This window comes from Sminthopsis crassicaudata, chromosome 4 (assembly GCF_048593235.1).
Source record: "Sminthopsis crassicaudata isolate SCR6 chromosome 4, ASM4859323v1, whole genome shotgun sequence".
Taxonomy (NCBI): domain Eukaryota; kingdom Metazoa; phylum Chordata; class Mammalia; order Dasyuromorphia; family Dasyuridae; genus Sminthopsis; species Sminthopsis crassicaudata.
In genome coordinates, this window is record NC_133620.1 from 473,557,294 (window position 1) to 473,578,770 (window position 21,477).

The window sequence follows — 21,477 nt, forward strand, 5'->3', positions numbered from 1 at the left end:
TGACTCCAGACCCGGTCCAATAAACAATACACCATCAAGCTGCCCCATATATATGAAGAAACAGACTTGAAAGTGGGGGTGGGGGATAATTTTTCTTATGTTACAGAGGAAAGAACCAGCAGCACTCAGCCTTTAGCTCTCGAGTGCCTTCTCGGTGTACCACGTTTGCATTTGCAGTTAGTCCCAAAGGATTCGCCAGTTCTTTTACTAGTGGTTTAAAATAGAGTTTATTTGTGGATTCTCCCATCTTAAAGGCTGGTGATGAGGAAGACACACTTCATTGCATCATTCCATTTAGAGTCTTACAAAGCCTGTTCTTTCTCTTGCTGCGGCATCTCTCTCCTGGTCTTCAGCCTAGTATTTTCCCAGGAGTCTGGGAGGCAATACTCCCTCAGACTGTCCTTGAAATAGCACACCTGGATCTCTCTCCCCTGGTGTTCCCCAGCTTCTGAAGCAAACAATAGAGACAGAGCATCTGTGAGAATTTGGACACTCTTGGCCGGTGGGGATAGCTCAACAGGGAATGGGTGCTTTCCCAGAGTCTCTTTCTGCCATGCACCCAAGGGTGCTCTGGTAAGCTCAAACAGCCAAGAGAGAGTCTGGGAGCAAGATTGGCGGCTCATCAGTATTAAAAGTGGCCCACTTCTTGGATATCTTCAACATAAAGAAGATCCAACTCACTTCCAGTTGATCAATGATGGACAGAAACAGCTACACCCAGAGAAGGAACACTGGGAAGTGAATGTAAACTGTTAGCTCTACTGTCTCTCTACCCATCTAATACTTAACATGCAACAAGAAAGTTGGATTTACACACATATATTGTATCTAGGTAATACTGTAACACATGTAAAATGTATGGGATTGCCTGTCATCAAGGGGAGGGAATAGAGGGAGGGAAGGGGAAAATTTGGAAAAATGAATACAAGGGATAATATTATTTAAAAAATACTCATGCATATATACTGTCAAAAATTATAACTAAAATTTTTAAAAAATGAAAGAAAGAAGGAAAGAAGGAAAGAAGGAAAGAAGGAAGGAAGGAAGGAAGGAAGAAAGGAAGGAAGGAAGGAAGGAAGGAAGGAAGGAAGGAAGGAAGGAAGGAAGGAAGGAAGGAAGGAAGGAAAGAAGGAAAGAAGGAAAGAAAGAAGGAAAGAAAGAAGGAAAGAAAGAGAGAAAGAAGGAAAGAAAGAAGGAAAGAAAGAGAGAAGGAAAGAGAGAAGGAAAGAAAGAAGGAAAGAAAGAAGGAAAGAAAGAAGGAAAGAAAGAAGGAAAGAAAGAAGGAAAGAAAGAGAGAAGGAAAGAAAGAAGGAAAGAAAGAGAGAAGGAAAGAAAGAGAGAAGGAAAGAGAGAAGGAAGGAAAGAGAGAAGGAAAGAAAGAGAGAAGGAAAGAAAGAGAGAAGGAAAGAAAGAGAGAAGGAAAGAAAGAAAGAAAGAAAGAAAGAAAGAAAGAAAGAAAGAAAGAAAGAAAGAAAGAAAGAAAGAAAGAAAGAAAGAAAGAAAGAAAGAAAGAAAGAAAGAAAGAAAGAAAGAAAGAAAGAAAGAAAGAAAGAAAGAAAGAAAGAAAGAAAGAGTGGCCCACTTCCTCTGGGGCTGAAAGGACTCAGTTGAATCACACATCTGAGCAGCCCTTAGGGGCAGTGGAGGAAGAGATGGAAAAACATTAGCTTGGATGTCTAAGTGAAAGGATGTTTGAACCTTTCCTCTGATGTTCCGACCATGATCTCATCGGTTCCCACTGCACTCAAGGGATTTAGGAAATTTAAAAAAAACATGATCTCAATAAAGGAAGAGAACAGAAAACAGGAGGAGGAGGAGGAGGAGGAGGAGGATGGCCTGATCAGTGCTAAGCCATCCATCTACACACACACACACACACACACACACACACACACACACACACACACACACACACACACGAGTTTTTGAGCCAGGAAAGGCTAATAGAGCTTCTCACTAGTATTTCCAAGCTCATCCATTTGGAACAGTAGGTCAGTCAATCATTCAACAATTGACTAACAAAAGCCAAAGCTTTGTCCCACTTCTTAGATTCCCATCTTCAAAAGGGAGGAGGGGTACAGGGACCTGCGTGGGTTCTGCACCTGGTGTTCCCGGCTGCCTGGGAGGACTCCAGGTCTGGAGTAGTTGCTGGATACAGAGACAAATGATGAGATCCCAGGGCACCTCCATTCCAGAAGGCTCCTGCTGCTCTCCAAAGTCTCTGGTCCACCAGTGACAGTAGGCTTGGCTCAGCAGGTGCTCCACCTGGCAGTGCAGCAGGGGATAGCTGGGATGAGCTCCGAAGAGGTGATGGACATACTTGAGGATGGAGGAGCATGTGCACTGCCAACCTGCACAACACAAGAGGGCTTGGCCAAGAGCAGCTCCAAGGCTGGGGATCCGTCCCCATAAGCTGGGAAGGAGGCCATTGGGGGTGACACCCCCAGGAGAGAGGGTGGAAGCAAAGGGTGGAATATAGTTCTGGGGTTTCTAAAGAGCATTTTTAAGCACCCTAAGAGCATTTTTAAGCACTCTAAGGGCAGGCTCTACCTCACTTTTTTGTTTAAAACCCAATGTCTAGCTCACAGAAGGTCCTTAATGGATGCTAAAAAATCGGCTATGTGATGGATTTCTCCAGTTAGCAAGGAGACTGGGCCAGAACACTGGCCTTAGAGTCAGGTTCAAGTATAGCCCCAGATATTTTTAATTGTGTGATCCTGAACAATTCACCTACCTACTGTCTGCCTCAGTTTCCTACCTGTAGAATGGGTATAACAATAGCATCTCACTCCCAGAATCATTGTGGGTATAAAATGAGATACTGTTGGTGAAGTGCTTTGCAAGCCTTAAAATACTCTATAAATACTAAATATAGACACACAGTAGCTCCAAGCTAGAAAGGATGTTGTAGGCTGGCTAATATGACATGACATGGCCAAGAAATCCCTCTACAACACACTCCATAATATTGACAGTTATAATAGTGACTGTAGCAATAATACCTAGTGATTAATAGTGTCCAAAGCCTTTTACATCTGTTACCTCATTTCATTTTCCTAACACCACTATGAAATAGGTGCTATTACTATTCCCGTTTTAAAGATGAAGAAACTGAAGTTAACAGAGGTTAAGTGACTTATTCAAGGTCATACAGTTAGGCAGTGTCCAATGCTGGATTTGAACTTATGTTCCTGACCACTGAACCACCTATATGGCACTTATAGTGCTCCATATTCTACTGCAAGAACTCAAGTGGAGGGTGTATTGATGGTTGCATTTTTAATATGCCTCAATAATGTGATATGGCTACTAAAACCAGAGAAACAAACCAAGAAAACCTACAAAATTATGGGCTACGTTTGGCTAAGGGGAGCCTCCAAAATGAAGGATGAAGATCATATCTAAAGTATTGGATTCAATTCTGATAAGCCATTTTAGATGGAGAGTCCACTTGAAGAGACTGAAGATCTTGCTATTTGGGATCAGTGGAAAGAACATGGGATGTTTAGTCCAGAAAAGTGGAGACTGGAGAGATGGGAGAAAAGGAGCACAATAACAGTTTTCTAGTGTTGAAAATCTGCCACGTGAAGTAGAAATTAATGGGAAAACCAAGAGTAAAGGGGAGAAAAAAGCAGAGGGAAATTTTGTCTTAATGAAGGAAAGAAATCATCCCAACAATAAAGGTAGAGAACCTCAGGAGGTGATAATGGTTTCTCCTTCATTGAGTTTTTCAAGCAAAGGCTGAGTGGTCATTTGGCAGGCATGTCATGGGTACGTGAGAAAAAGTTCTTTTTCCAGTCAAAAGTTGGATGAGATGCTTCCTGGTGTCTTTACTCTAAAAAAAATGCTACAGGGCAGCTAGGTGGCACAGTGGATAGAGTACAAGCCCTGAATTCAGGAGGACCCGAGTTCAAATCTGAATACTTACCACTTCCTAGCTGTGTGACCCTGGGCAAGTCACTTAACCCCAGCTTCAGAGGAAAAAAAAATGCTACAATTCCTTGACTGGGTGATTCTCAAGATTATCAAAGATCCACTGAGGTTTTTGACCACAGTGTCACACTATTGCCTCATCTGAATTTTCATTCCCTGAAAACCACAGATATTTTTCCATATAACATTCTAGCCATACACAGTTCCCAATCTGATCTTCAAAAGGAATAACCAGAAAGAGATTTTTATCACATCTAGATTTAGATTCCAGAAGCTCATTCTTTAGAGTCTTAAGTCTATTAGACATGAATCTTTTCATGGAACCAAACTAGAAAGAAATAAAAAGTGGGGTGATTGAGCAGAAAGTCAATAAATAGGCTCAAATATTGTCGTGCAAATTTAATTGTTTTTTTCCCCGAGCTTAACGAAAAGAAGGAAGTTGTAATTGGAGGGCAAAGGAGACTCGAGTAAATCACCAAATAAGTTCCTAGTGACTTTCTGAGCTAGAAGTTTTTCTAGCTTCCATAAAACTTGGATAAGGGAGTACTCCACTCCCTGAGCACTGGGATTGGGAATGTCATAGCATGGAGAGGGAGGTAGCAGGAGATGGAAGAAAAAGCACGGAACTCTCCCCAGCTGTGGGAGGGTCATAGATCGATTAGAAGAATCCAGTAATGTGGTCAGAGGACCTCTTGGCTCTGCTTCCCACTCCCTGGGCAAGATATTTCGTCACTCCAGGCCTCAGGTTTCCAAACTATAAAAATGAAGGGGGTAGATTTGAAGGCATCTAAGATCACTTAAAACTTTAGATCTATGGTTCTATAGGAGTTTCCAATTTTAACTAATTATCCTATCAAGTTAGTTGATAGGCTCTTTTCCCCCTTCTAAACTCCAAAACAATTTAAATGAACTAAAAATGGAATCGGCATCCTTTAAATTTAGCACCCTAGGGCTAGTATCTGGTTTTACCATCCTAGTTATTTCTCTATGTCTCTTCAGACTCATTGTCACCAGCTTCTGCTATTTTAGACTCACATCAGCTTAATATCTCACCAGTGACTAGTAAGAAATGTGGGCAAGCCTATTGAAAAGAAAGAGCAGGAAAAAAAAATAGCGATTGATCAGCAGACAATCCCTCTCTCCCCAAGTTGGAAGTCTTTAAAAATTTGGTTCTAATTTTAAATATGTTAGAAACCCAGGAACTACTTACTGGTCTTCTGAGGCAAGACGACTGGGGGGAGCTGGAGGGACAAAGTGATACTCCTTAGCCACTCCAGGTATTCTGGCATGCTCCCCTGGGGTTGAAGGCATTTTTGGTTATTTAACCGGAAAAACTCGGGAGCCAGCCCCGATGGGCTACAGAGCTGCTTGGCAGACACGACCCCTGCAAGAAACTCAATCACGCTGTTGTACAGTTCCAAAATTATCTCTGGTTCCTGGGAAGGCAAGCCGGCTAGCTGCCTGTCCTTCTGGTCTCTGGAGAGCCGCTCTCCAAATTCACAGTTGATGCCCTTCTCCATGAAATGAGTGAAGGTTTCACAGCAGAGCTCAGCAGCCGGAGAGGAATAGCAGACCAGCCATCTTACTGCCTCCTGTACCTAGAGGGACAGACACCGAGCAAGGGCGGAAAGATCTAGTTAGTTTTGAGACAGACATAGAAGCAAACTTAGAAGATACCTTGTCCAATCTGTATCTGAGCAAGAATCATCCAAGTAGCACCAGTCCTCAAGTCAGGATGACCTGAGTTCAAATCTGGCCTCAGACACTTCATATTTCCTAGCTGTGTGACTCCCATTGTCTCAGGGGAAAAAAAAAAAAAAAAAAAAAAAAGAATCATCCAACGAGTAGTCAATGAGCTTTTGTCAAGAACCTCTACTACCTCTCAAGGCTACTACTACCTCATTTTAAGGTAGAATAGCTATCTCTTCAACAAGTTTTCTTCCTGACAGGTGGGCAGTTAGATAGGGCCACGTACAGAGCATTGGGCTTGGAGTGAGGAAGACCTGAGTTCAAATTCTGCTTCTGTTTAACCCTAGTTAATCTCTTATCTGTAAAATAATATATTAATATTAATATACTAATAGCCCCTGCTTTCAAAGGCTGTTGTGAGGATCAAATGAAGTAGTAAATTATAAAGCTCTTAGTGCAATAACTGGTACAAAGAAAATGTTTATCAGTGTTGTTGTTGATGATGATGATGATGACGACATCAAACCGACATTTGCCTCTCTGCAACCTCCTCCACCATTCCCGGTTCTAAAGTCTGGGACTATGTGGAATCCAATCTCTCTTCCACATCACAGCCTTTCAAAAACTGGAAGACCTTCCCCCTCACTGCAAGTCTTCTCTTGTTCTCTTTGGCCTCTGTAGACTGGAGCTGTCATACACACGTAGCTAGTCCCGAGTCTTTTGGCGAAAGGGATCCCTAGACCCCTCATGACTTGCAAGTGTCTCTGAGACAAGGCTTCCAACATCTGGAATTGGGTTTTTGGCTCTGTTAGTTCCTGTTCATAGCAGGGTCTCCCAGCCCAAGTGGCCACGGAGATTAGTACCCAGTTCTACCTTACCTGGTTGGACCCTTCCAAGTCTTGAATGTAGCATGGGATCCTGAGAATGGTGAAGTAGGAAATGAGATGGCTGGTAATCAAGTCTCTCAGCCTCAGACCTTCAAAGAAAGAGATGCCAGAGGCATTAGTGCCTGCCCTGCTCCACTTGGATGCCCAGCCAGAGCATCCTCTCAGGTCTACCATAGTTCATGATGGCAACACCTATGGGATCCATGATGGCTTTGGTTGGGGATTTGATCCTTCCACCCAAGGCTGAAGACCACAACCTACTCACTAATTGAGCCATAATCTAGTTCTAGAGAGCAGCCTGAGTCTTGGAAGAGGCCACAGTGGGTACCTTTCCCAGGCAAGACTGAAGCTCCAAATTCCCTGACTCCAGGATACTCTCTGTCTGTCCCCTAGCTCAGACCATGCTCCCTCTCCATACACCCTCCTCTCTTTTTTTTTTTCTTTCCAGCTGAACCTCAGATATTAATCAGGAAATCAAGGTGTGGCTATTACCTCCACCTGTGTACACTGACAAGTCAGCTGTAGCTTAGTGTCTCAGAAGGTGACCTGGAAGCACTGTTAGTCATTTGGCCAAGGTCATGGAGCCAGAACTGCCAATGACAATCATCCTGTTTCCAATTCATTGTACCACAGCCCCTCTCTAGCCTGGCATTTGTTGCCCATTAAATGAAGGGAAAGGAAGGAAGGGCAGAACAGGGAAGGGAAGAGAATGGCAGGGAAGGGCAAGGCAGGGCAGGGAAAGAAGAAGGGAAAGGAAGGACAGGCTTCCTTTCATCTCCCTGGGTTCATTCAGCACCATCTTGCAGGAATTTACCCAAGGTTACTCAAGTGACCCACCTGCCTTGGCTTCCTCTTCTCCAAGGGTCTCAATGTCAGCAGGGACAAGGATCACCAGGGGCACCAAGGGCTGGGCTGGCTTAGCCTTCAGCAGCTGGGACAATCGTAGGCGGGCCAAATGCCAGTAACTGTCTTGGCAAACTCCTCTCCTCCTCGTCGGCAAGAGGAAGATGAGGCCATTGAGGGCAAAGAGGCTTCCCTGGTCTGAGCCTTCTGAAGCTGTTCCTTGGTACAGACTCCATGCAAAGCCTGGGCAAGAGCAAGGTGGAGGAAGGGAAGCTCAGTCTGTTGTAAGGGCCGGGAGACTGCCTCAGTACATCACACAGTGGGGATGCTGTAGGCCCCCATTTGGTCAGGATCCCTTTCCCACCTAACTAATCAAAACACTTATTAGGTGGGTTTCAACCTGGGCTAGATTGGTTCTCAGAAGAGACGCTCACAGGTCGTCATCGAGTTCCCACCCAAAGCTCGGGAATAACAGAGCGTGCAGGACCACTGCCGCGCCATGGCCGTGGCCATGTGGCAGACGAGGCTTCTAACTGGCCTCGTCCACAACCCTAAGCCTAAAGGCTGTGAGTAATGCAGTAAGCTATTCCTCCAGGAGGACACCTGTTCCATGCTGGGAAGGGAGGACCAGATGAGAAGAGGGCACATGTATGCATATAGATAACACACATATGTATACATGTGGCTGAGCACATATACATGAACATATATAGGGGAAAACTACTTACCAAAACCAATACCAATGTAAATACATATATAAACTTAAATTGGCTTTATAATTTTAAATTCTACTAACAATTTTTTAAAAATAATACTTATTAGGGACTTGAAAGAACTCGGTCTCTGTTTCTGTGTCTATATTTCTATCTCTCTGTGTGTGTCTCTGTGTCTATATTTCTATCTCTGTATTTGTCTCTCTGTGTGTCTCTGTGTCTGTGTCTATCTCTCTGTCTCTCCATCTGTCTTTGTCTCTCCCTAAGTTTGGAAACAATTACTCCTCAGACTGACCATGGAATGATAAAGGTTTTTGGTTTTTTTTTGACCAACGACGACGACTGATAATTCATCTAAGCTGTAGCATGATTTACGTGGAAGAATACAAAAATCAAAGCTAATTTTTTGTCTGCTGATTCTTTCTTTAATATTCTTTCTCTTGAGCTAAAGATAGCAGAGGAGAAAACACAGCTGGAAGAACAGGAGCTCTCACTCGAGGACTGATGAGAATGGCCAAGTCAAAAAATAGGGGTGGTGAGTCACGGGCTGATGTACTTGAGAGTCTCAGTCACACAGAATATTAAGACTGGAAGGATGTTAGAGATGAACGGTCCAAAGCACTTCCTTTTAAATAGACTGAAGTACAGACAGGGACAGCAAGCTCACCAATTTAGAGTCAGAAGGTACTTTAAGGAATCATCTCAAACAGTGCCCTCTTTTTATATATGAGGAAACTCAGGTTGACTGGTTTTCACAAAGTGATTCGGAAGCAGATGGCAATGCTGAACTTTGAACCCGGGGCCTGAGACTTTAGACACAGTTTTCCCAAAGTCCCATGTTCACTTAGAGGCAATGCGGTACAAGGGAATGAGTTTTGGACCCAGAGCCAGAGGCTCTACTTTAAATTATTCCAAGTTACTCTGGGTCTCCATTTTCTCTCAACTGAAAAGACTGGACTAGAGACTCATCAAGGTTCTTCCCAGTTTCAAGTGGAAGAGCTGCCTGTAAAATCCAAGTCTTTTGGTTCTATGCTTGTTGTCCCTCCCAGAACGTCTCACTGATTACTGGATGACTTGTTCCCTTTGGCCCCCAGAAAGGGGTTAACTTACCTACCTTGATGCAGATGTTAATATCCACAGTCAGATTCCATTTTTGCCTTTGGGATTTCAGGGTGCACAAGGTCTCCACTCTGTCATTAGACCAGTTGGCTCCATTCCGTGGTGGGACTTTGGCTCCCATGAATTTGGTTCTTAACCAATCCATTAACACTCTACGGTGGAGGCGGGGTAGGGGAGAAATAGCAGGAGGTGTTAGTTTATTGGCAAAGGTCTTTGTTCCACTTTTAGAATTCTGCCCTTAGAATCACAAAGGTAAATTACTGGAAATATTGGACTGGAAACATTAGATATAGAAAGTTGAAGAGCAGATGTCAAGACTTGCCAACTTTCTTTCACACTGTTGCAGTGAACTATAAGATAAAAAGCAATGAATTTGGAATTAGAAGATTTAAATTCAAATCTTTGCTCTGAGATTTAGCACTGGTAGGACCATAAGTAAGTCACTTCACTTCCCTCAGTTTACTCATCCATAGAAAAAGGGGGTTGGATCCTTTCTGAGACCTCTACTGATCTCAGTTTATCAATCTGTAAAATAGATTAATCCCTTTTCCCTTCCGGTCCTTACAATTCTGTGAGTCTATGGAAAAGGCTTAGGGTCCCATGTAAACTGGAAGGGGAAGCAGAGTGTTGCGTTAATTGAAGCACTGACCACCTATGTAAAGTGAAATTAAGAACCTCCTTCCAAAGTGATTGAACATTTGCTGAGTCCCTTCCCTACAGTACCCACGAGAAGTACCCTATGCTTGTTCTACAGACGAGGGCTGCTTTGGTAATGTGTCCAAGGTCACACAAAAAGCAAATGTCAGAGGTAGGACTAGAACCCAATTCTCTCAGTTAATAAGCATAGAGTAAGGGCTGCTACTGCATTGTGCTAGGCACTGAGGATACAGATACATCAAGCAGGGCTTGTCCTCAAGGAGTCTCCACTCTATCACTTGGGTTCTACCCTACCCCACTGCCTGTAAAAGTGTCTGAAGGAGGGCTTGTCCCTAGGGCTCCCACCGGGGGTTCTCTAAAAGGAGAATCACAAACGGCATCGAAGCCATCAGAATGCCCCAGACTTACACTCCAGGGCACAGACATGTCCCTGAAAGGCGAGGTCGGGCCCAACTCACCTCGTTGGACTGTAGGCAAAACAGGTATCGTAGCCTGGCAGGATCAGTAGCACCTTCCAAAAGAGTTCTTGCCTAGGCACTAGGTGGCAATCAGCCACCAACGAGGGTAGATCCAAAGGGGCCCAAGCAGCCATGCTGGCAAAAGACAAAACAGGACAGATAAGAGGGAGGTTGTCACACTGGGAAATCCCCCCTTTTGAATCCACTTGAATTGTCCCAACTTTTCAAAAACCTTGCCAACAAACAAAAGAATATTTCCCAGGTTGATAGGAAGTTAATGCTGGCTTTACTATTAAAAAAAAAAAAAAAAGAAAGAAAGAAAGAAAGAAAGAAAGAAAGAAAGAAAGAAAGAAAGAAAGAAAGAAAGAAAGAAAGAAAGAAAGAAAGAAAGAAAGAAAGAAAGAAAGAAAGAAAGAAAGAAAGAAAGAAAGAAAGAAAGAAAGAAAGAAAGAAAGAAAGAAAGAGAAGAAGGACATTATACAAGACTAGCCATGTCATGTTATAATCTTCCTTTACTGCATATTGATATGTATGCAAATGATTATTTGGTTTAATTTTTAAGTTAAAGTTTCTAAAAAAAAAAAGTTTTTTAAAAAAGAAAATATTCATAGAATCATAGATTTATTGCTGAGAGGGACCTCACAGGGTATTGATTCCAACTCCCTCATTTTAGAAATGAAGAAACTGAGGTACAGGGAATTAAATGACTTACCCAGGATCACTCACCTAGTAAATGTCAGGGATGGATTTGAACCTGCCTCTGAGTTCAGCACCCTCCCCAATGCCACCTCATGTATCATTGTACACGTTTCTATTTACCATACTGAGTCCTGGAGTTCCCAAGGCAGATTGTCTTTCCTCGACCTTGATAATCTAAAATACAGATACAACACTGAATTACAGCTGTACAAGCCTCCCCCTCCTCCCATGATGTTTTAATACTCCTCCTGCCTCCAGATTTTTGTTTAAAAAAAAAAAACAAAAAACAAAGCTCCAGTACTTGGTATCATAGGATTAGATTTAGGGCTGGAATTAAGTTTTAAATCAGACCCACAGACGTCAGGCCCACTTTTCAAGGTCACATAAGGACAAGGTCACATGAATTGCAAGCAGAAGGCTCAGGGTTGAATCCCAAGTTTTTGGAATCCATTCCCACTATGTTGTTCTGCCTCCTATTAATTTCTTTTTAGTCAGATCCAACAAGCAATAGAACCACAGACATCAATTCATCGATTCATGTGGTGACCCACATAGATTGGATTCGTGGATTATCTATCTAGTGGCTCAAAGAGTTAAGGATTCATTGATTATCTGGTGACTCACATAGACATGGATTCATGGATTATCTGGTGACTCACCTCATCCATTGCTGGCTTGCTTCCCCCTGGGCACCTTCATTATTCAGACCATTTTCTGGACCTGCCACAACTGCAGGGAGTGGCTCCTCTATGGCACTGGCCAACTCGCTGTAAGAAATGAAGGTGGGGCCAGTCACCAAATAAATAATCCATAGCATGATACCGTCATGGCATCAAGAATACACATTTCTTGCATTGTTGGTGGAGTTGTGAATGGAACCAACCATTCTGGAGAGCATTTTGGAACTATGCTCAAAAATTGTCAAACTGTGCATACTCTTTGACCCAGCAATGTTACTACTGGGTTTATATCCCAAAGAGATCTTAAAGAAGGGAAAGGGACCTGTATGTGCCAAAATGTTTGTGGCAGACCTCTTTGTAGTGGCCAGAAACTGGCAATTGAGTGGATGCCCATCAATTGGAGAATGACTGAATAAATTGTGGTATATAAATGTTATGGAATATTAGTTTTCTATAAGAAATGACCAGCAGGATGATTTCAGAAAGGCCTGGAGAGCCTTACATGAACTGATGCTGAGGGAAATGAACAGGACCAGGAGATCGTTGTATATTTCAACAATACTATATGATGATCAATTCTGATGGACGTGGCCCTCTTCAACAATGAAATGAACCAAATCAGTTCCAATTGATCAGTAATGGACAGAACCAGCTACACCCAGTGAAAAGAACTCTGGGAGATGAGTGTGGACCACACTATAGCATTTACACTCTGTTACTGTTTGCTTGTACTTTTGTTTTTCTTCCCAGATTATTTTTACCTTCTTTCTAAATCCCATTTTTCTTGTGCAACAAGATAACTGTATATGTATACATATATTGTATTTAACATATGCTTTAACATATTTAACATGTATGGGAAGGGGTGGAGGGAAGGAGGGGAAAAGTTGGAATAGAAGTTTTTGCAAGGATCAATGTTGAAAAATGACCCATGCATATGTTTTGTCAATAAAAAGCTATAATAAATTTTTTTTAAAAGAAAACACATCTCTACAAGTGACTTTTTCACAACTCAGGGAAATAAAAAGATGCAAGTAGAATGCCTCTTGAATTGGTTCAACACCATTTCCCTTCCCCAGTCCCACTCCATGGAGGCATAGTAACATAGTAGACAAGCTCTGGACTTGGAGTTAAGAAAATTGAATTTAAATCCTTCTTGAGATATGCTGTAGATATGTGATCCTGAACAAATCATTTCATCTCAAGTCAGCCTTAGTTTTTTCATCCATAAAATGAGTTAACAATCAACTCTAAAACTCTAAATCTTTCTCATGGATTTCCCTTTTTGTTCTGATTTTTCTTTCACAACATTATTAAAGGGGAAATATATTCAATTTATATCAGATTGCTTGCCATCTTGGGGAGAGGGGAGGGAGGGAGAAAATGGAAATACACATCTACATACATTTATATAGTGATATATCTATACATACATATATATACATAAATAGCTATTATATATCATAAGAGAAAAGGCAGGAGTAAAAAGACATGAAAGGTATGAGGTTGAGTGAGTTCCCACTACTCTCTGTTGCAGGTGGAAAATATATTATAAAGACCATTTTGACTGAGTATGTATAATAAGAGAAATGCTCAGTGCCAAAGATCAGAATCTTCTTGTTTTCTGTTTTTTTTAACAACTTTAAAAACTAGAGACATTCACCTGCTGGCAACTGGCCATTGTTGTGTTTACGATTGCTTTGGGACACCCCATTACCGACCTCACTCAACTAAAACAGCAAAAAGTCCTCATAATCTGTACTTCTCAGAGGAAAATCTAGACATTAAACAACTTAATTTTGTCATCAATAGAAACTATTGTCATTGGGGATTTTTTGTCAGTTTTTACCATGAATGTGAAGCTGACGGGGATTCCTCTTTGTTCTCATTTTCCCAGACAGCAAACTCCTCTTCACTCTTGTTGACATCTTCTTGCCGGTCTTCTCCATTTCGGATTAACAGTTCCTGACGATGTATGGTGAGTTTTTCCTGCCTGCCTTCTTCTTCCCAGGCTTCCCCATCGAATATTTTCTCTTCTGCTTCCTGTGTTTCTCCAGCCTCTTGCGGTTTTCCTTTTTGTCTTTCCCCAGTATCTGTTGGCCATTTCTCCAATCCATCTCCCGAGCCTTCTTGCCAGCAGTCTCCTTCCCACTCCTGTGCTTCCATTCTTTCACTGTTGTCTTGTTCTAGTCTTTGGGCAGTTTCATCTTCTCTTTCCTGATATTTCTGTTCTTCTTCAGAATTTTCCAGACTTTTCTGTCTTTCCAGTTGCCTTTGGACTTCACTTTCCCAGATATTTTTTTCTGGACTTTCACTGATTTCCATTTTCTCCCCATCATCATTCTTTTGATAATCTTCTTCCACTTCTCTGTGTGTTTCTTTCCCTCTCTTACCTATTTTTTCTTCTTTGCTATATTTTATATTTAATAAACTTTCCCCTTTTTTCTCTATAGTACCTTTCTGTTCTAAATCACCTTCTTTTTCTTTCATTTCTTCTTGGACTCCCCCTAAATATTTTAAGCTTTCTTCATACTCGTTTAACCAGATTTCTCCTTCTAGTTCCCTGTATAATTTTTCCCAACTTTTCCCCACTGATTCTTTTTTGGGACATGTCCTTTCATTTCCTTTTCCCCATTCTCTTTCCCAATGAGATCCTTCTGCATCTCTTGTGTCATTCATTCCCTTATCCACACTTAGAGCTTCTCTATCTTCTTTTTCCATTCTATTATCTCCTTCCAAGCAGTCTTCATTTTCTCTTGCCTTGCACCTTCCAAATGCTATTTCTTGATCCTCTTCTTTGGGTTGTTCTTCCTGTCTTCCTTCACAATGCTTGATCCCAATTTCTCTTTTAACTTCTCCATATTCTGCTTCCCATGTTTGTCTATTCTGTTTTCTCTTTCCTTTTCCTTGATCTCTTAAGTCCTGTTCCTCACTATGCAGCTCTTGATCATTTCCATAAATCTCTTCTGAGGTTGCTTTCCATTGTCCTTCTAAGATTCCACTGATTCTCCTTCCATGCTCTTTTTCTTTTAGCTCCCAAGTATTTTGTATTTCTTGAGCTTGATTTTCTTCTTCTCTTGGATCTTTTCTGGAGTCCCTTCCCCATCCTTCATCTCTATTTCTTTCAGCTTCATGTTCATTTTCACAGTCTTCCTCACTTGGTTCATATCCATGATCCCTTTTCTGATCTTTTTTGCATCTTATTCCTTCTTTGTCCAATCCTTCTGGATCTTCGGTTTCCCACATCTTTTCACATTTTATTTTCCCTACTTCTCTATATCTTCCTTTGTCTTTCTTTTGTTTTTGTTTTTGCTTATTTCCTCCCTGGTCCACTGTCGTATTCCCTTTGCACTCTATTCTCTGAGATGTTCCCCTATTTACCTCCTGGAGACTTTTCTCACATTCTTTTCCCATAGCTGATATTTTGACTTGATCATATTTCTCTTCCTCATGGTCCTCTCTTCTATCCTCCTTCTTTATCCTTTGTCCTTCCCCTCTTCCTCTGCCTGCATCTTCCAGCTCTTCTTGATTTGTTATGTTCCAATTATCTAGATATTTTAATGGGATTCTTTTCAGTTTCAGGGGTTCTTTATTCCATTTTTGTTGCTCTATCTTTTCTCTGTTACTTCTGTCATTGTGTTCTACTTTTTTTTCTTTTCTGTATTTTCTTTCCCATTCATCTGGTATTACTTTTCCTTCTCTGCCTGAATATTTCTTTTTGACCTTTTCTCCATCTGGATCTTTATGTCTGTAAGCTTTTTCATTTAATTTTTGTCCATTTTTTCTTTCCTGTTCATTATAGTCTCTTTCTCTGGGTAACTCACACCATTTTCTCCTTACTTTATTGTCCTGGTCTTTCTGATATCCTCTTTCCCATAATTTTTCACTGGGATCACTACTCCATCTTTCACCATATCTTATTTCCAAGCTGTCATCCACCAGTTCTCCGTCTTCAATTCCCCATTCTTTTCCATAGTTGCTTCCTCGTACTTCTCTTTTCCAACTTTTTGTTTCTTTTTTCCCTTGTTCATGGATCCTTTCATACCTTATTTTCCTGTTTTTCCTTTCTAATTTCCATTTGTCTTCATCCAGCCTTTTTGAGTGTTCCTTTCCTACAATTACTTCTTTTGGCCGTTGAGCTCCGTCTTGTCCTCTCTGATCATATTGCTCTTGACCTTCTTTTGGGAGACATTCTCTTTCCCATTGTATTATTTCTTCATTTAAATATCTTCTCTTTTCTTTCCCGGCAATGTTTAGGTGTTTATAATTTTCTCTTTTCAATTTTCTAATTTTTTTATGTTCACATCCATTTTCCCCTTTTTCTCCTGTATCTTTTCTATTCCAATACTGGTCCTGATCATTTTCTCTGTCTTCTTCTCTAACATCTCTTTCCTCCTTTTTATCTTTAAAATTTAGTTTCCCAACTTTTCTTTCTCTATTTTCTCCACCTTTTTTTACTCCACATTGTCCCTCTCCTCTCCCATCTTTTCTTTCTTGTTTTTCTCTGTATTCTTTTTCCCAGTTTTCACTTTTATTCCTTTCTCTATGTTTCTTTATTATATGTTGAGTATTTTGGCTTCCTTTTTTGTGGCTATGTCCTTTCTCAATTCCTTCCTTTCTTGCTTTTTTACCTTCCTGTTCTTTTTCCCAATTTACTTCTTTTTCTCCATACTTTTCTTTATAATATTTGTGCTCCCTGTCCCTATTGTTTTTTCCTTTTTGGTCATGCCTTTCTTGTTTTTCTTTCCCCTCTTCTATATTCTTTTGCTTTTTTTTCCCTTTTCCCAGTTCTCTATAATTCCACCACCATTCTTCTACCTCCTCTGTCACTGCCTCTTTTCTTTCCCAAACATTATCTCCAGATCCTCCTTGCATTCCTCTATATGGTTTTCCCTGTTCTCTTTGAGATCGTCTCTCACAACTATTTTCCTTTTCCTCTTCTTGATTTAGTTGCCTATGTTCTTGGGAGTTTTCTCTTCTTTCCTGGTGTCTTCCAGTTTTCCTTCCCTGGTTTTGTGCTATAATTTTTCTCTTGTCAGCTATTTCCAATTCTTCCTCATAGTCTCGTCCTCTCTTTCTTCCTCCCTTCATCTCCCTAATGTGTCTTTTTAGATATATTCTGCCTTCTGTTGCCTCATTTGGCACTTCCCATATTTTCTCATATTTATGTTCTGTATTCCAAGTTCTTCCATTTTTTTCCTTTCCCTGTTCTCGTTTCCTGTTTTCTTGGACAAAGCCACTTCCATATTTTATTCTTCTACCTTGTTTATCACATTCACTTCTGTCTTCCTTTCCTTGATCTTTCCATATTTCTCCATTTTGTCCTTTCAGTCTCGAACTATATTCTCCTTCCCATTCTTGCATTTCAAGCCATGCTCCATCATTAAATTCCTTCCTACTTTCATTTTCTCCTTTCCAACCAAATTCCTTTTGGCTTCTGTTTCCTCTTTTCCATTCTTCATAATGTAGAATGTTTTCCTTTATCTTTTCATTTTGACCCTGTGAGCAATATTTAAGAGAAATGAAAGAGAATAACATTAGTTTAAGCAAACATGCCCATCATTAAAAAGGCTTCATTTCAGTTCAATCCCATATTAGGGGATTGAAAATTTTTCATTAGGAATGAAAAATTAGGAATTTTCATTAGGAATGAAAAAATATGAGGTAGAGAGTTTTTTCATTGTTTAGGCTACCCCTGTTTGGCTTTACAAGCCCCTTCTAACCTGGCCCTAGCCTATCTTGTCATCCTTAATAAATACTTCTGCCTTCCTCATACCCTATGGTTTAGCTCAACTGGCCTTGACTCTTTTTTTTTTTTTCATATACTTTCTGTCTCCATGCTTTTTCACTGGCTGTTCCCCACACTTGGGACAAAATTCCTCTTTACTTTTGAATCAAAAAAAAATCCCCTTTACTTGAAAATATGGCTCAAGCCTCACCTTTTACAGAAAACCATTTCTAGTTCTCTTTAATTAACGGTGCCTTTCATAACATTAATTTATTTTGTTTTTATTTTGTGTATATTTGTTCTCTGAATATATATATGTGTGTATATATATATATACACATACATGTGAATGATATTTTCTCTGATCAAATCTAAACGCCATAAGAACTTATTTTTTCACTCTTTGTGTTTTCATTCTAGTCTCTATCACACAGCCTGGCATGTAATAGTCACTTAATAAATGTTTGTTGAAGTCTTGATCAGAGATTTCAGGCTATAAGGGACATTAATGGCAGAAATTAAAATTCTTGCTCATAACTTCCCAATTGTTTAATTTCTACAGCCATTTAGCTTTCTTAAGTCTCATTTATCAAGTAAAGGGAACATTATTTGAACACCTTACCACATAGAGTTGCTTTTTAAACCTTATCATCCTACAGAAATATGGGCCCCTCCCTACTTTCTATAAAAGAGCCTAAGAAATGTTTTTTTTTTCAAAATGAATGAGCTGCCTTATATATATATATATATATATATATATATATATATATATATATATATATATATATGTACATATATATATATATATTTCCCCCCCCACTTATATGTAAAGACAATTTTTAACATTTATTTCTTTAAAAACTTGGGATTCTCAATTTTCTCCCTACCTTCCTCACTTCCTTCTTCCCAAGACAGTAGGCAATTTTTTAAAGGTTATATATGTTCAATCATGCAAAATATATTATCATAATTATCATGTTGTAAAAGAATTTATAGACCCAAAGGGCCAAAAAAAAAAAAAAAACCCATGAAAAAAAAGTGAAAAATAGTATTCTTTGATTTGCTTTCAGACTTCATCATTTCTTTCTCTGGAGGTGGATAGCATCTTTTATCATGGGTCTTTTGGAGTTATCTTGGATCATTCTCTTGATCAGAGAAGTTCAATTATATAAAAAAGTATTCTGTCACAATCATATACCACATCTTGTTTACCATTCCCTAATTGATAGGCATTCCCTAAATTTTTAATGTTATGTCATTACAAAAAGAGCTGCTGTAAATATTTTTTATGCAAAATGATCCCCCTTTTGTAATCTCTTTGGGATAAAGATCTAGTTAGGACGCTATCTCAAAGAGCACACACAATTTTATTGCTCTTTGGCCATAGTTGCAAATTCCTCTCCAACATGATTGAATCAGTTCACAACTCCATAAACAGTGCTTTTGTGCCCCAATTTTCCCCTCCAACAATTATCATTTTTTCCATCAGATTAACCAATCTGATAGGTATGAGGTGGTACCTCGTAACTGTTTTAATTTGCATTTAAAATGGGCTACCCTTTTGTAATGGAAAAGAATTAGAGATCAATGAGATGTCTATTAATCAGAGAATGGCTGAACAATGATTGTGATGGAATACTTTTTATATAATTAGGCTATTCTGATCAAGACAATGATCCAAAACAATCTCAAAGGACCCAAGATAAAAAATGCTATTTCAAGAAAGTAATGATGACCTCTGAATGCAGAGCAAATCACACTTTTTAAAAATTTTATTTGTGCTTAGTTTGTTTTTTCTTTCATAATATAATTGGAATAGAAAACCCCAAATGTGGTCACAAAAAATTGGACATGAATGAAAAATCACTAAAATTATTGTTGCTTTATTATTATTAAAATTATTATTAAAATCATTATTTCTTTAATTGAATGTAATTATATTCCAAGTTGTAATTAGTGTATAGTGTACATACTGTAATATATAGTGGATAGTGGTTTATTGTATATAGTATAGTGTAGTAGATATGATTGATATAAAATGTCAAAGGTAATAAGATTAATAATTTCTATGGAAGATAATTTGGAAATGTATTCAGATGAACTGAAGTCATTTGATGAGTGATAAATTTTGTTTCATGTTTTAAATAATTAAATTATATAGTTCATTATTATGTTTCTAAATTCTCTTGTGAAATGCTTCAGGAAATCATTGTATCAGAAATGTTGTTAGAAAATTTAACTTTCCTTTAAATTTAGATTATGAATTGAGTTTTTAGAATGTGATAAAAATTAGATATTTGAAAACTTTAATATTAAGTGGAATATATTTTATTTCAAAACTAATAACAATAAGTTTACTATAATCATAAATTTCCACTTGAAAATTTGGGGCTATCATTTATAAAAATTATGAAAATATATAGAGTGGTTTAAAGATGTAACTTTAATACATTGATATTTTTCAACGATCAGGTAGGTACTTTTGGTATGTCTGAAACCCTGGATGGTGGTTAGTTTAAATTTATAAGGAAAGGAGAAATGGAATGTAACTTTAGGGGAAGGATAAGGATAAGGAAATGAAAAGCCCAAAGTTGTGATTAGTGAAAATTTTATAGTTGAGGTAAAAACAAACAAAAAAAAATTGTTTTGAGTTTTGATCACAGAGATGGTTGTCTAAATTGTCATGAAGATAATAGCTGAGAATCTGGACACCTTCTACCTATTGTTTAGAGATTTGAAGTCCTAGGTTATGCTGACTAAAAATCTAGTCAAATCCAAAGACTGATGCCAGGAGTTTTCTCACAATGGTACATCTTAAGCAACCCACATATCTTCTACAAAAACTAGCACCACAATGAATGATCAATTATTGTTTCCATGTTCCTTTGGTCATTTAGAGATACTTAAGAGGGAGTGAGATATCTCTTTTTCTAAGTTCAAGGAACTGTATTTGTTTGTTCTCCCTTTCCCAATTTGAATAGCTCCTATTTTTTTCCTTTGCTAAGAAATCAGATTATCTAATGTTGTCAGGTTTCTTTTTCATTAATTGATATTATTTGATTAATTGTTTTTAATGTATAAAAATCTGTTTCTCCCTGTATGTGGGGAGCTGAGGAAGGGGGTTAGGTAATTAGCACACATTATTTAGTAAATCAATATGTTTAGAAAATCAAATCTTTGTTTCCTCAGTCATTTTACCTTTCACCCACCACATGGTAAAATGGAAGAATGACCATGAGAGTTCATAAGTGTGAATTGAGTTGGGAATCGAAGGGAAGAATGAAAAATTATTCCTCCCTTCTTATCTCTGTATGTCTCTGTCTGTCTTTCTGTCTTCCCTTTTCTCCCTCCTCTTTCTCTGTTTCTTTGTCTATGTTGCTCTCTGTGTCTCTCTGTCTCTGTCTTCCTCCTTCCCTCCCCCTCTCTTTCCTTCTCCTCCACCCCCCCCACCTTTTTGTCATGCAGACAATGTGGGATCCTTCTTATAAAACATAATGGGATTGCATATGGCTTCATAATGGGGTGTGGTCAGAAAAGGGAGGTCAGAGAAATCAAAAGAAGGGCAGGGAAGACAAACATCAGGCACCTATAGAGATTTTTTTTCCTTTTTGTCTGTTTTGTATAAGTTGTCTTTTTTATTTGCATTAATACAGCACAACTTCTATTCCCACCTTTGCAAAGATGGGGAATTATGGGTGTTGGACATTGCAGATACTGTTGTGTTTGGCAGATGAGCTGGCTATCTTTGCTTAAAAACTTCCCTTCCCACCTTGTCCTTTTTAATTCTTTGTTCCAGAGGATGTCCTTCAGAAGACGGAGAGAGAGGTTAAATTTGGAAATGAAAATTATCTGAAACTAAAGTTCTTATTTCCTAAGTTTTGTTTTAATGAGAGGGACAGAGAGGAAGAGAAGGAGGGAGGAAAGGAGAGAAGAAAAAAAGAACAAGAACAACAAGAACAACAAAAAGAACAAGAAGAACAAGAAGGAGAAGGAGGAGGAGAGGGAAAAGAAGAAAGAAGAAAAGAAAAGAAGAAAGAAGAGATAAGAGAAGGAGGAAGAAAGGAGAGAGAA

At 39.3% G+C, this 21,477-nt stretch overlaps 1 protein-coding gene across 3 annotated transcripts in view; it reads right to left on the reverse strand.

Moving 5' to 3' along the window:
* Window positions 1-216: 216 nt before the first annotated feature.
* LOC141540406 (uncharacterized) overlaps window positions 217-21,477 on the reverse strand; it is a 49,334-nt gene continuing 28,073 nt past the window's right edge. Inside the window, exons 10-19 of one of the 3 annotated variants that reach the window (XM_074264419.1) lie at window positions 13,528-17,177; window positions 11,658-11,765; window positions 11,119-11,172; window positions 10,300-10,434; window positions 9,176-9,336; window positions 7,347-7,595; window positions 6,501-6,598; window positions 5,144-5,531; window positions 2,103-2,351; window positions 217-445 (exon numbers count right to left, since the gene is read on the reverse strand). In XM_074264419.1, coding sequence (XP_074120520.1) covers window positions 303-445; window positions 2,103-2,351; window positions 5,144-5,531; window positions 6,501-6,598; window positions 7,347-7,595; window positions 9,176-9,336; window positions 10,300-10,434; window positions 11,119-11,172; window positions 11,658-11,765; window positions 13,528-17,177 — 5,235 coding nt within the window. In that variant the 3' untranslated portion in view covers window positions 217-302. Of the gene's footprint in view, window positions 449-2,102; window positions 2,352-5,143; window positions 5,532-6,500; window positions 6,599-7,346; window positions 7,596-9,175; window positions 9,337-10,299; window positions 10,435-11,118; window positions 11,173-11,657; window positions 11,766-13,527; window positions 17,178-21,477 lie in introns of those variants that run through there. The other 2 variants (XM_074264418.1, XM_074264420.1) reach the window with 2 other exon arrangements.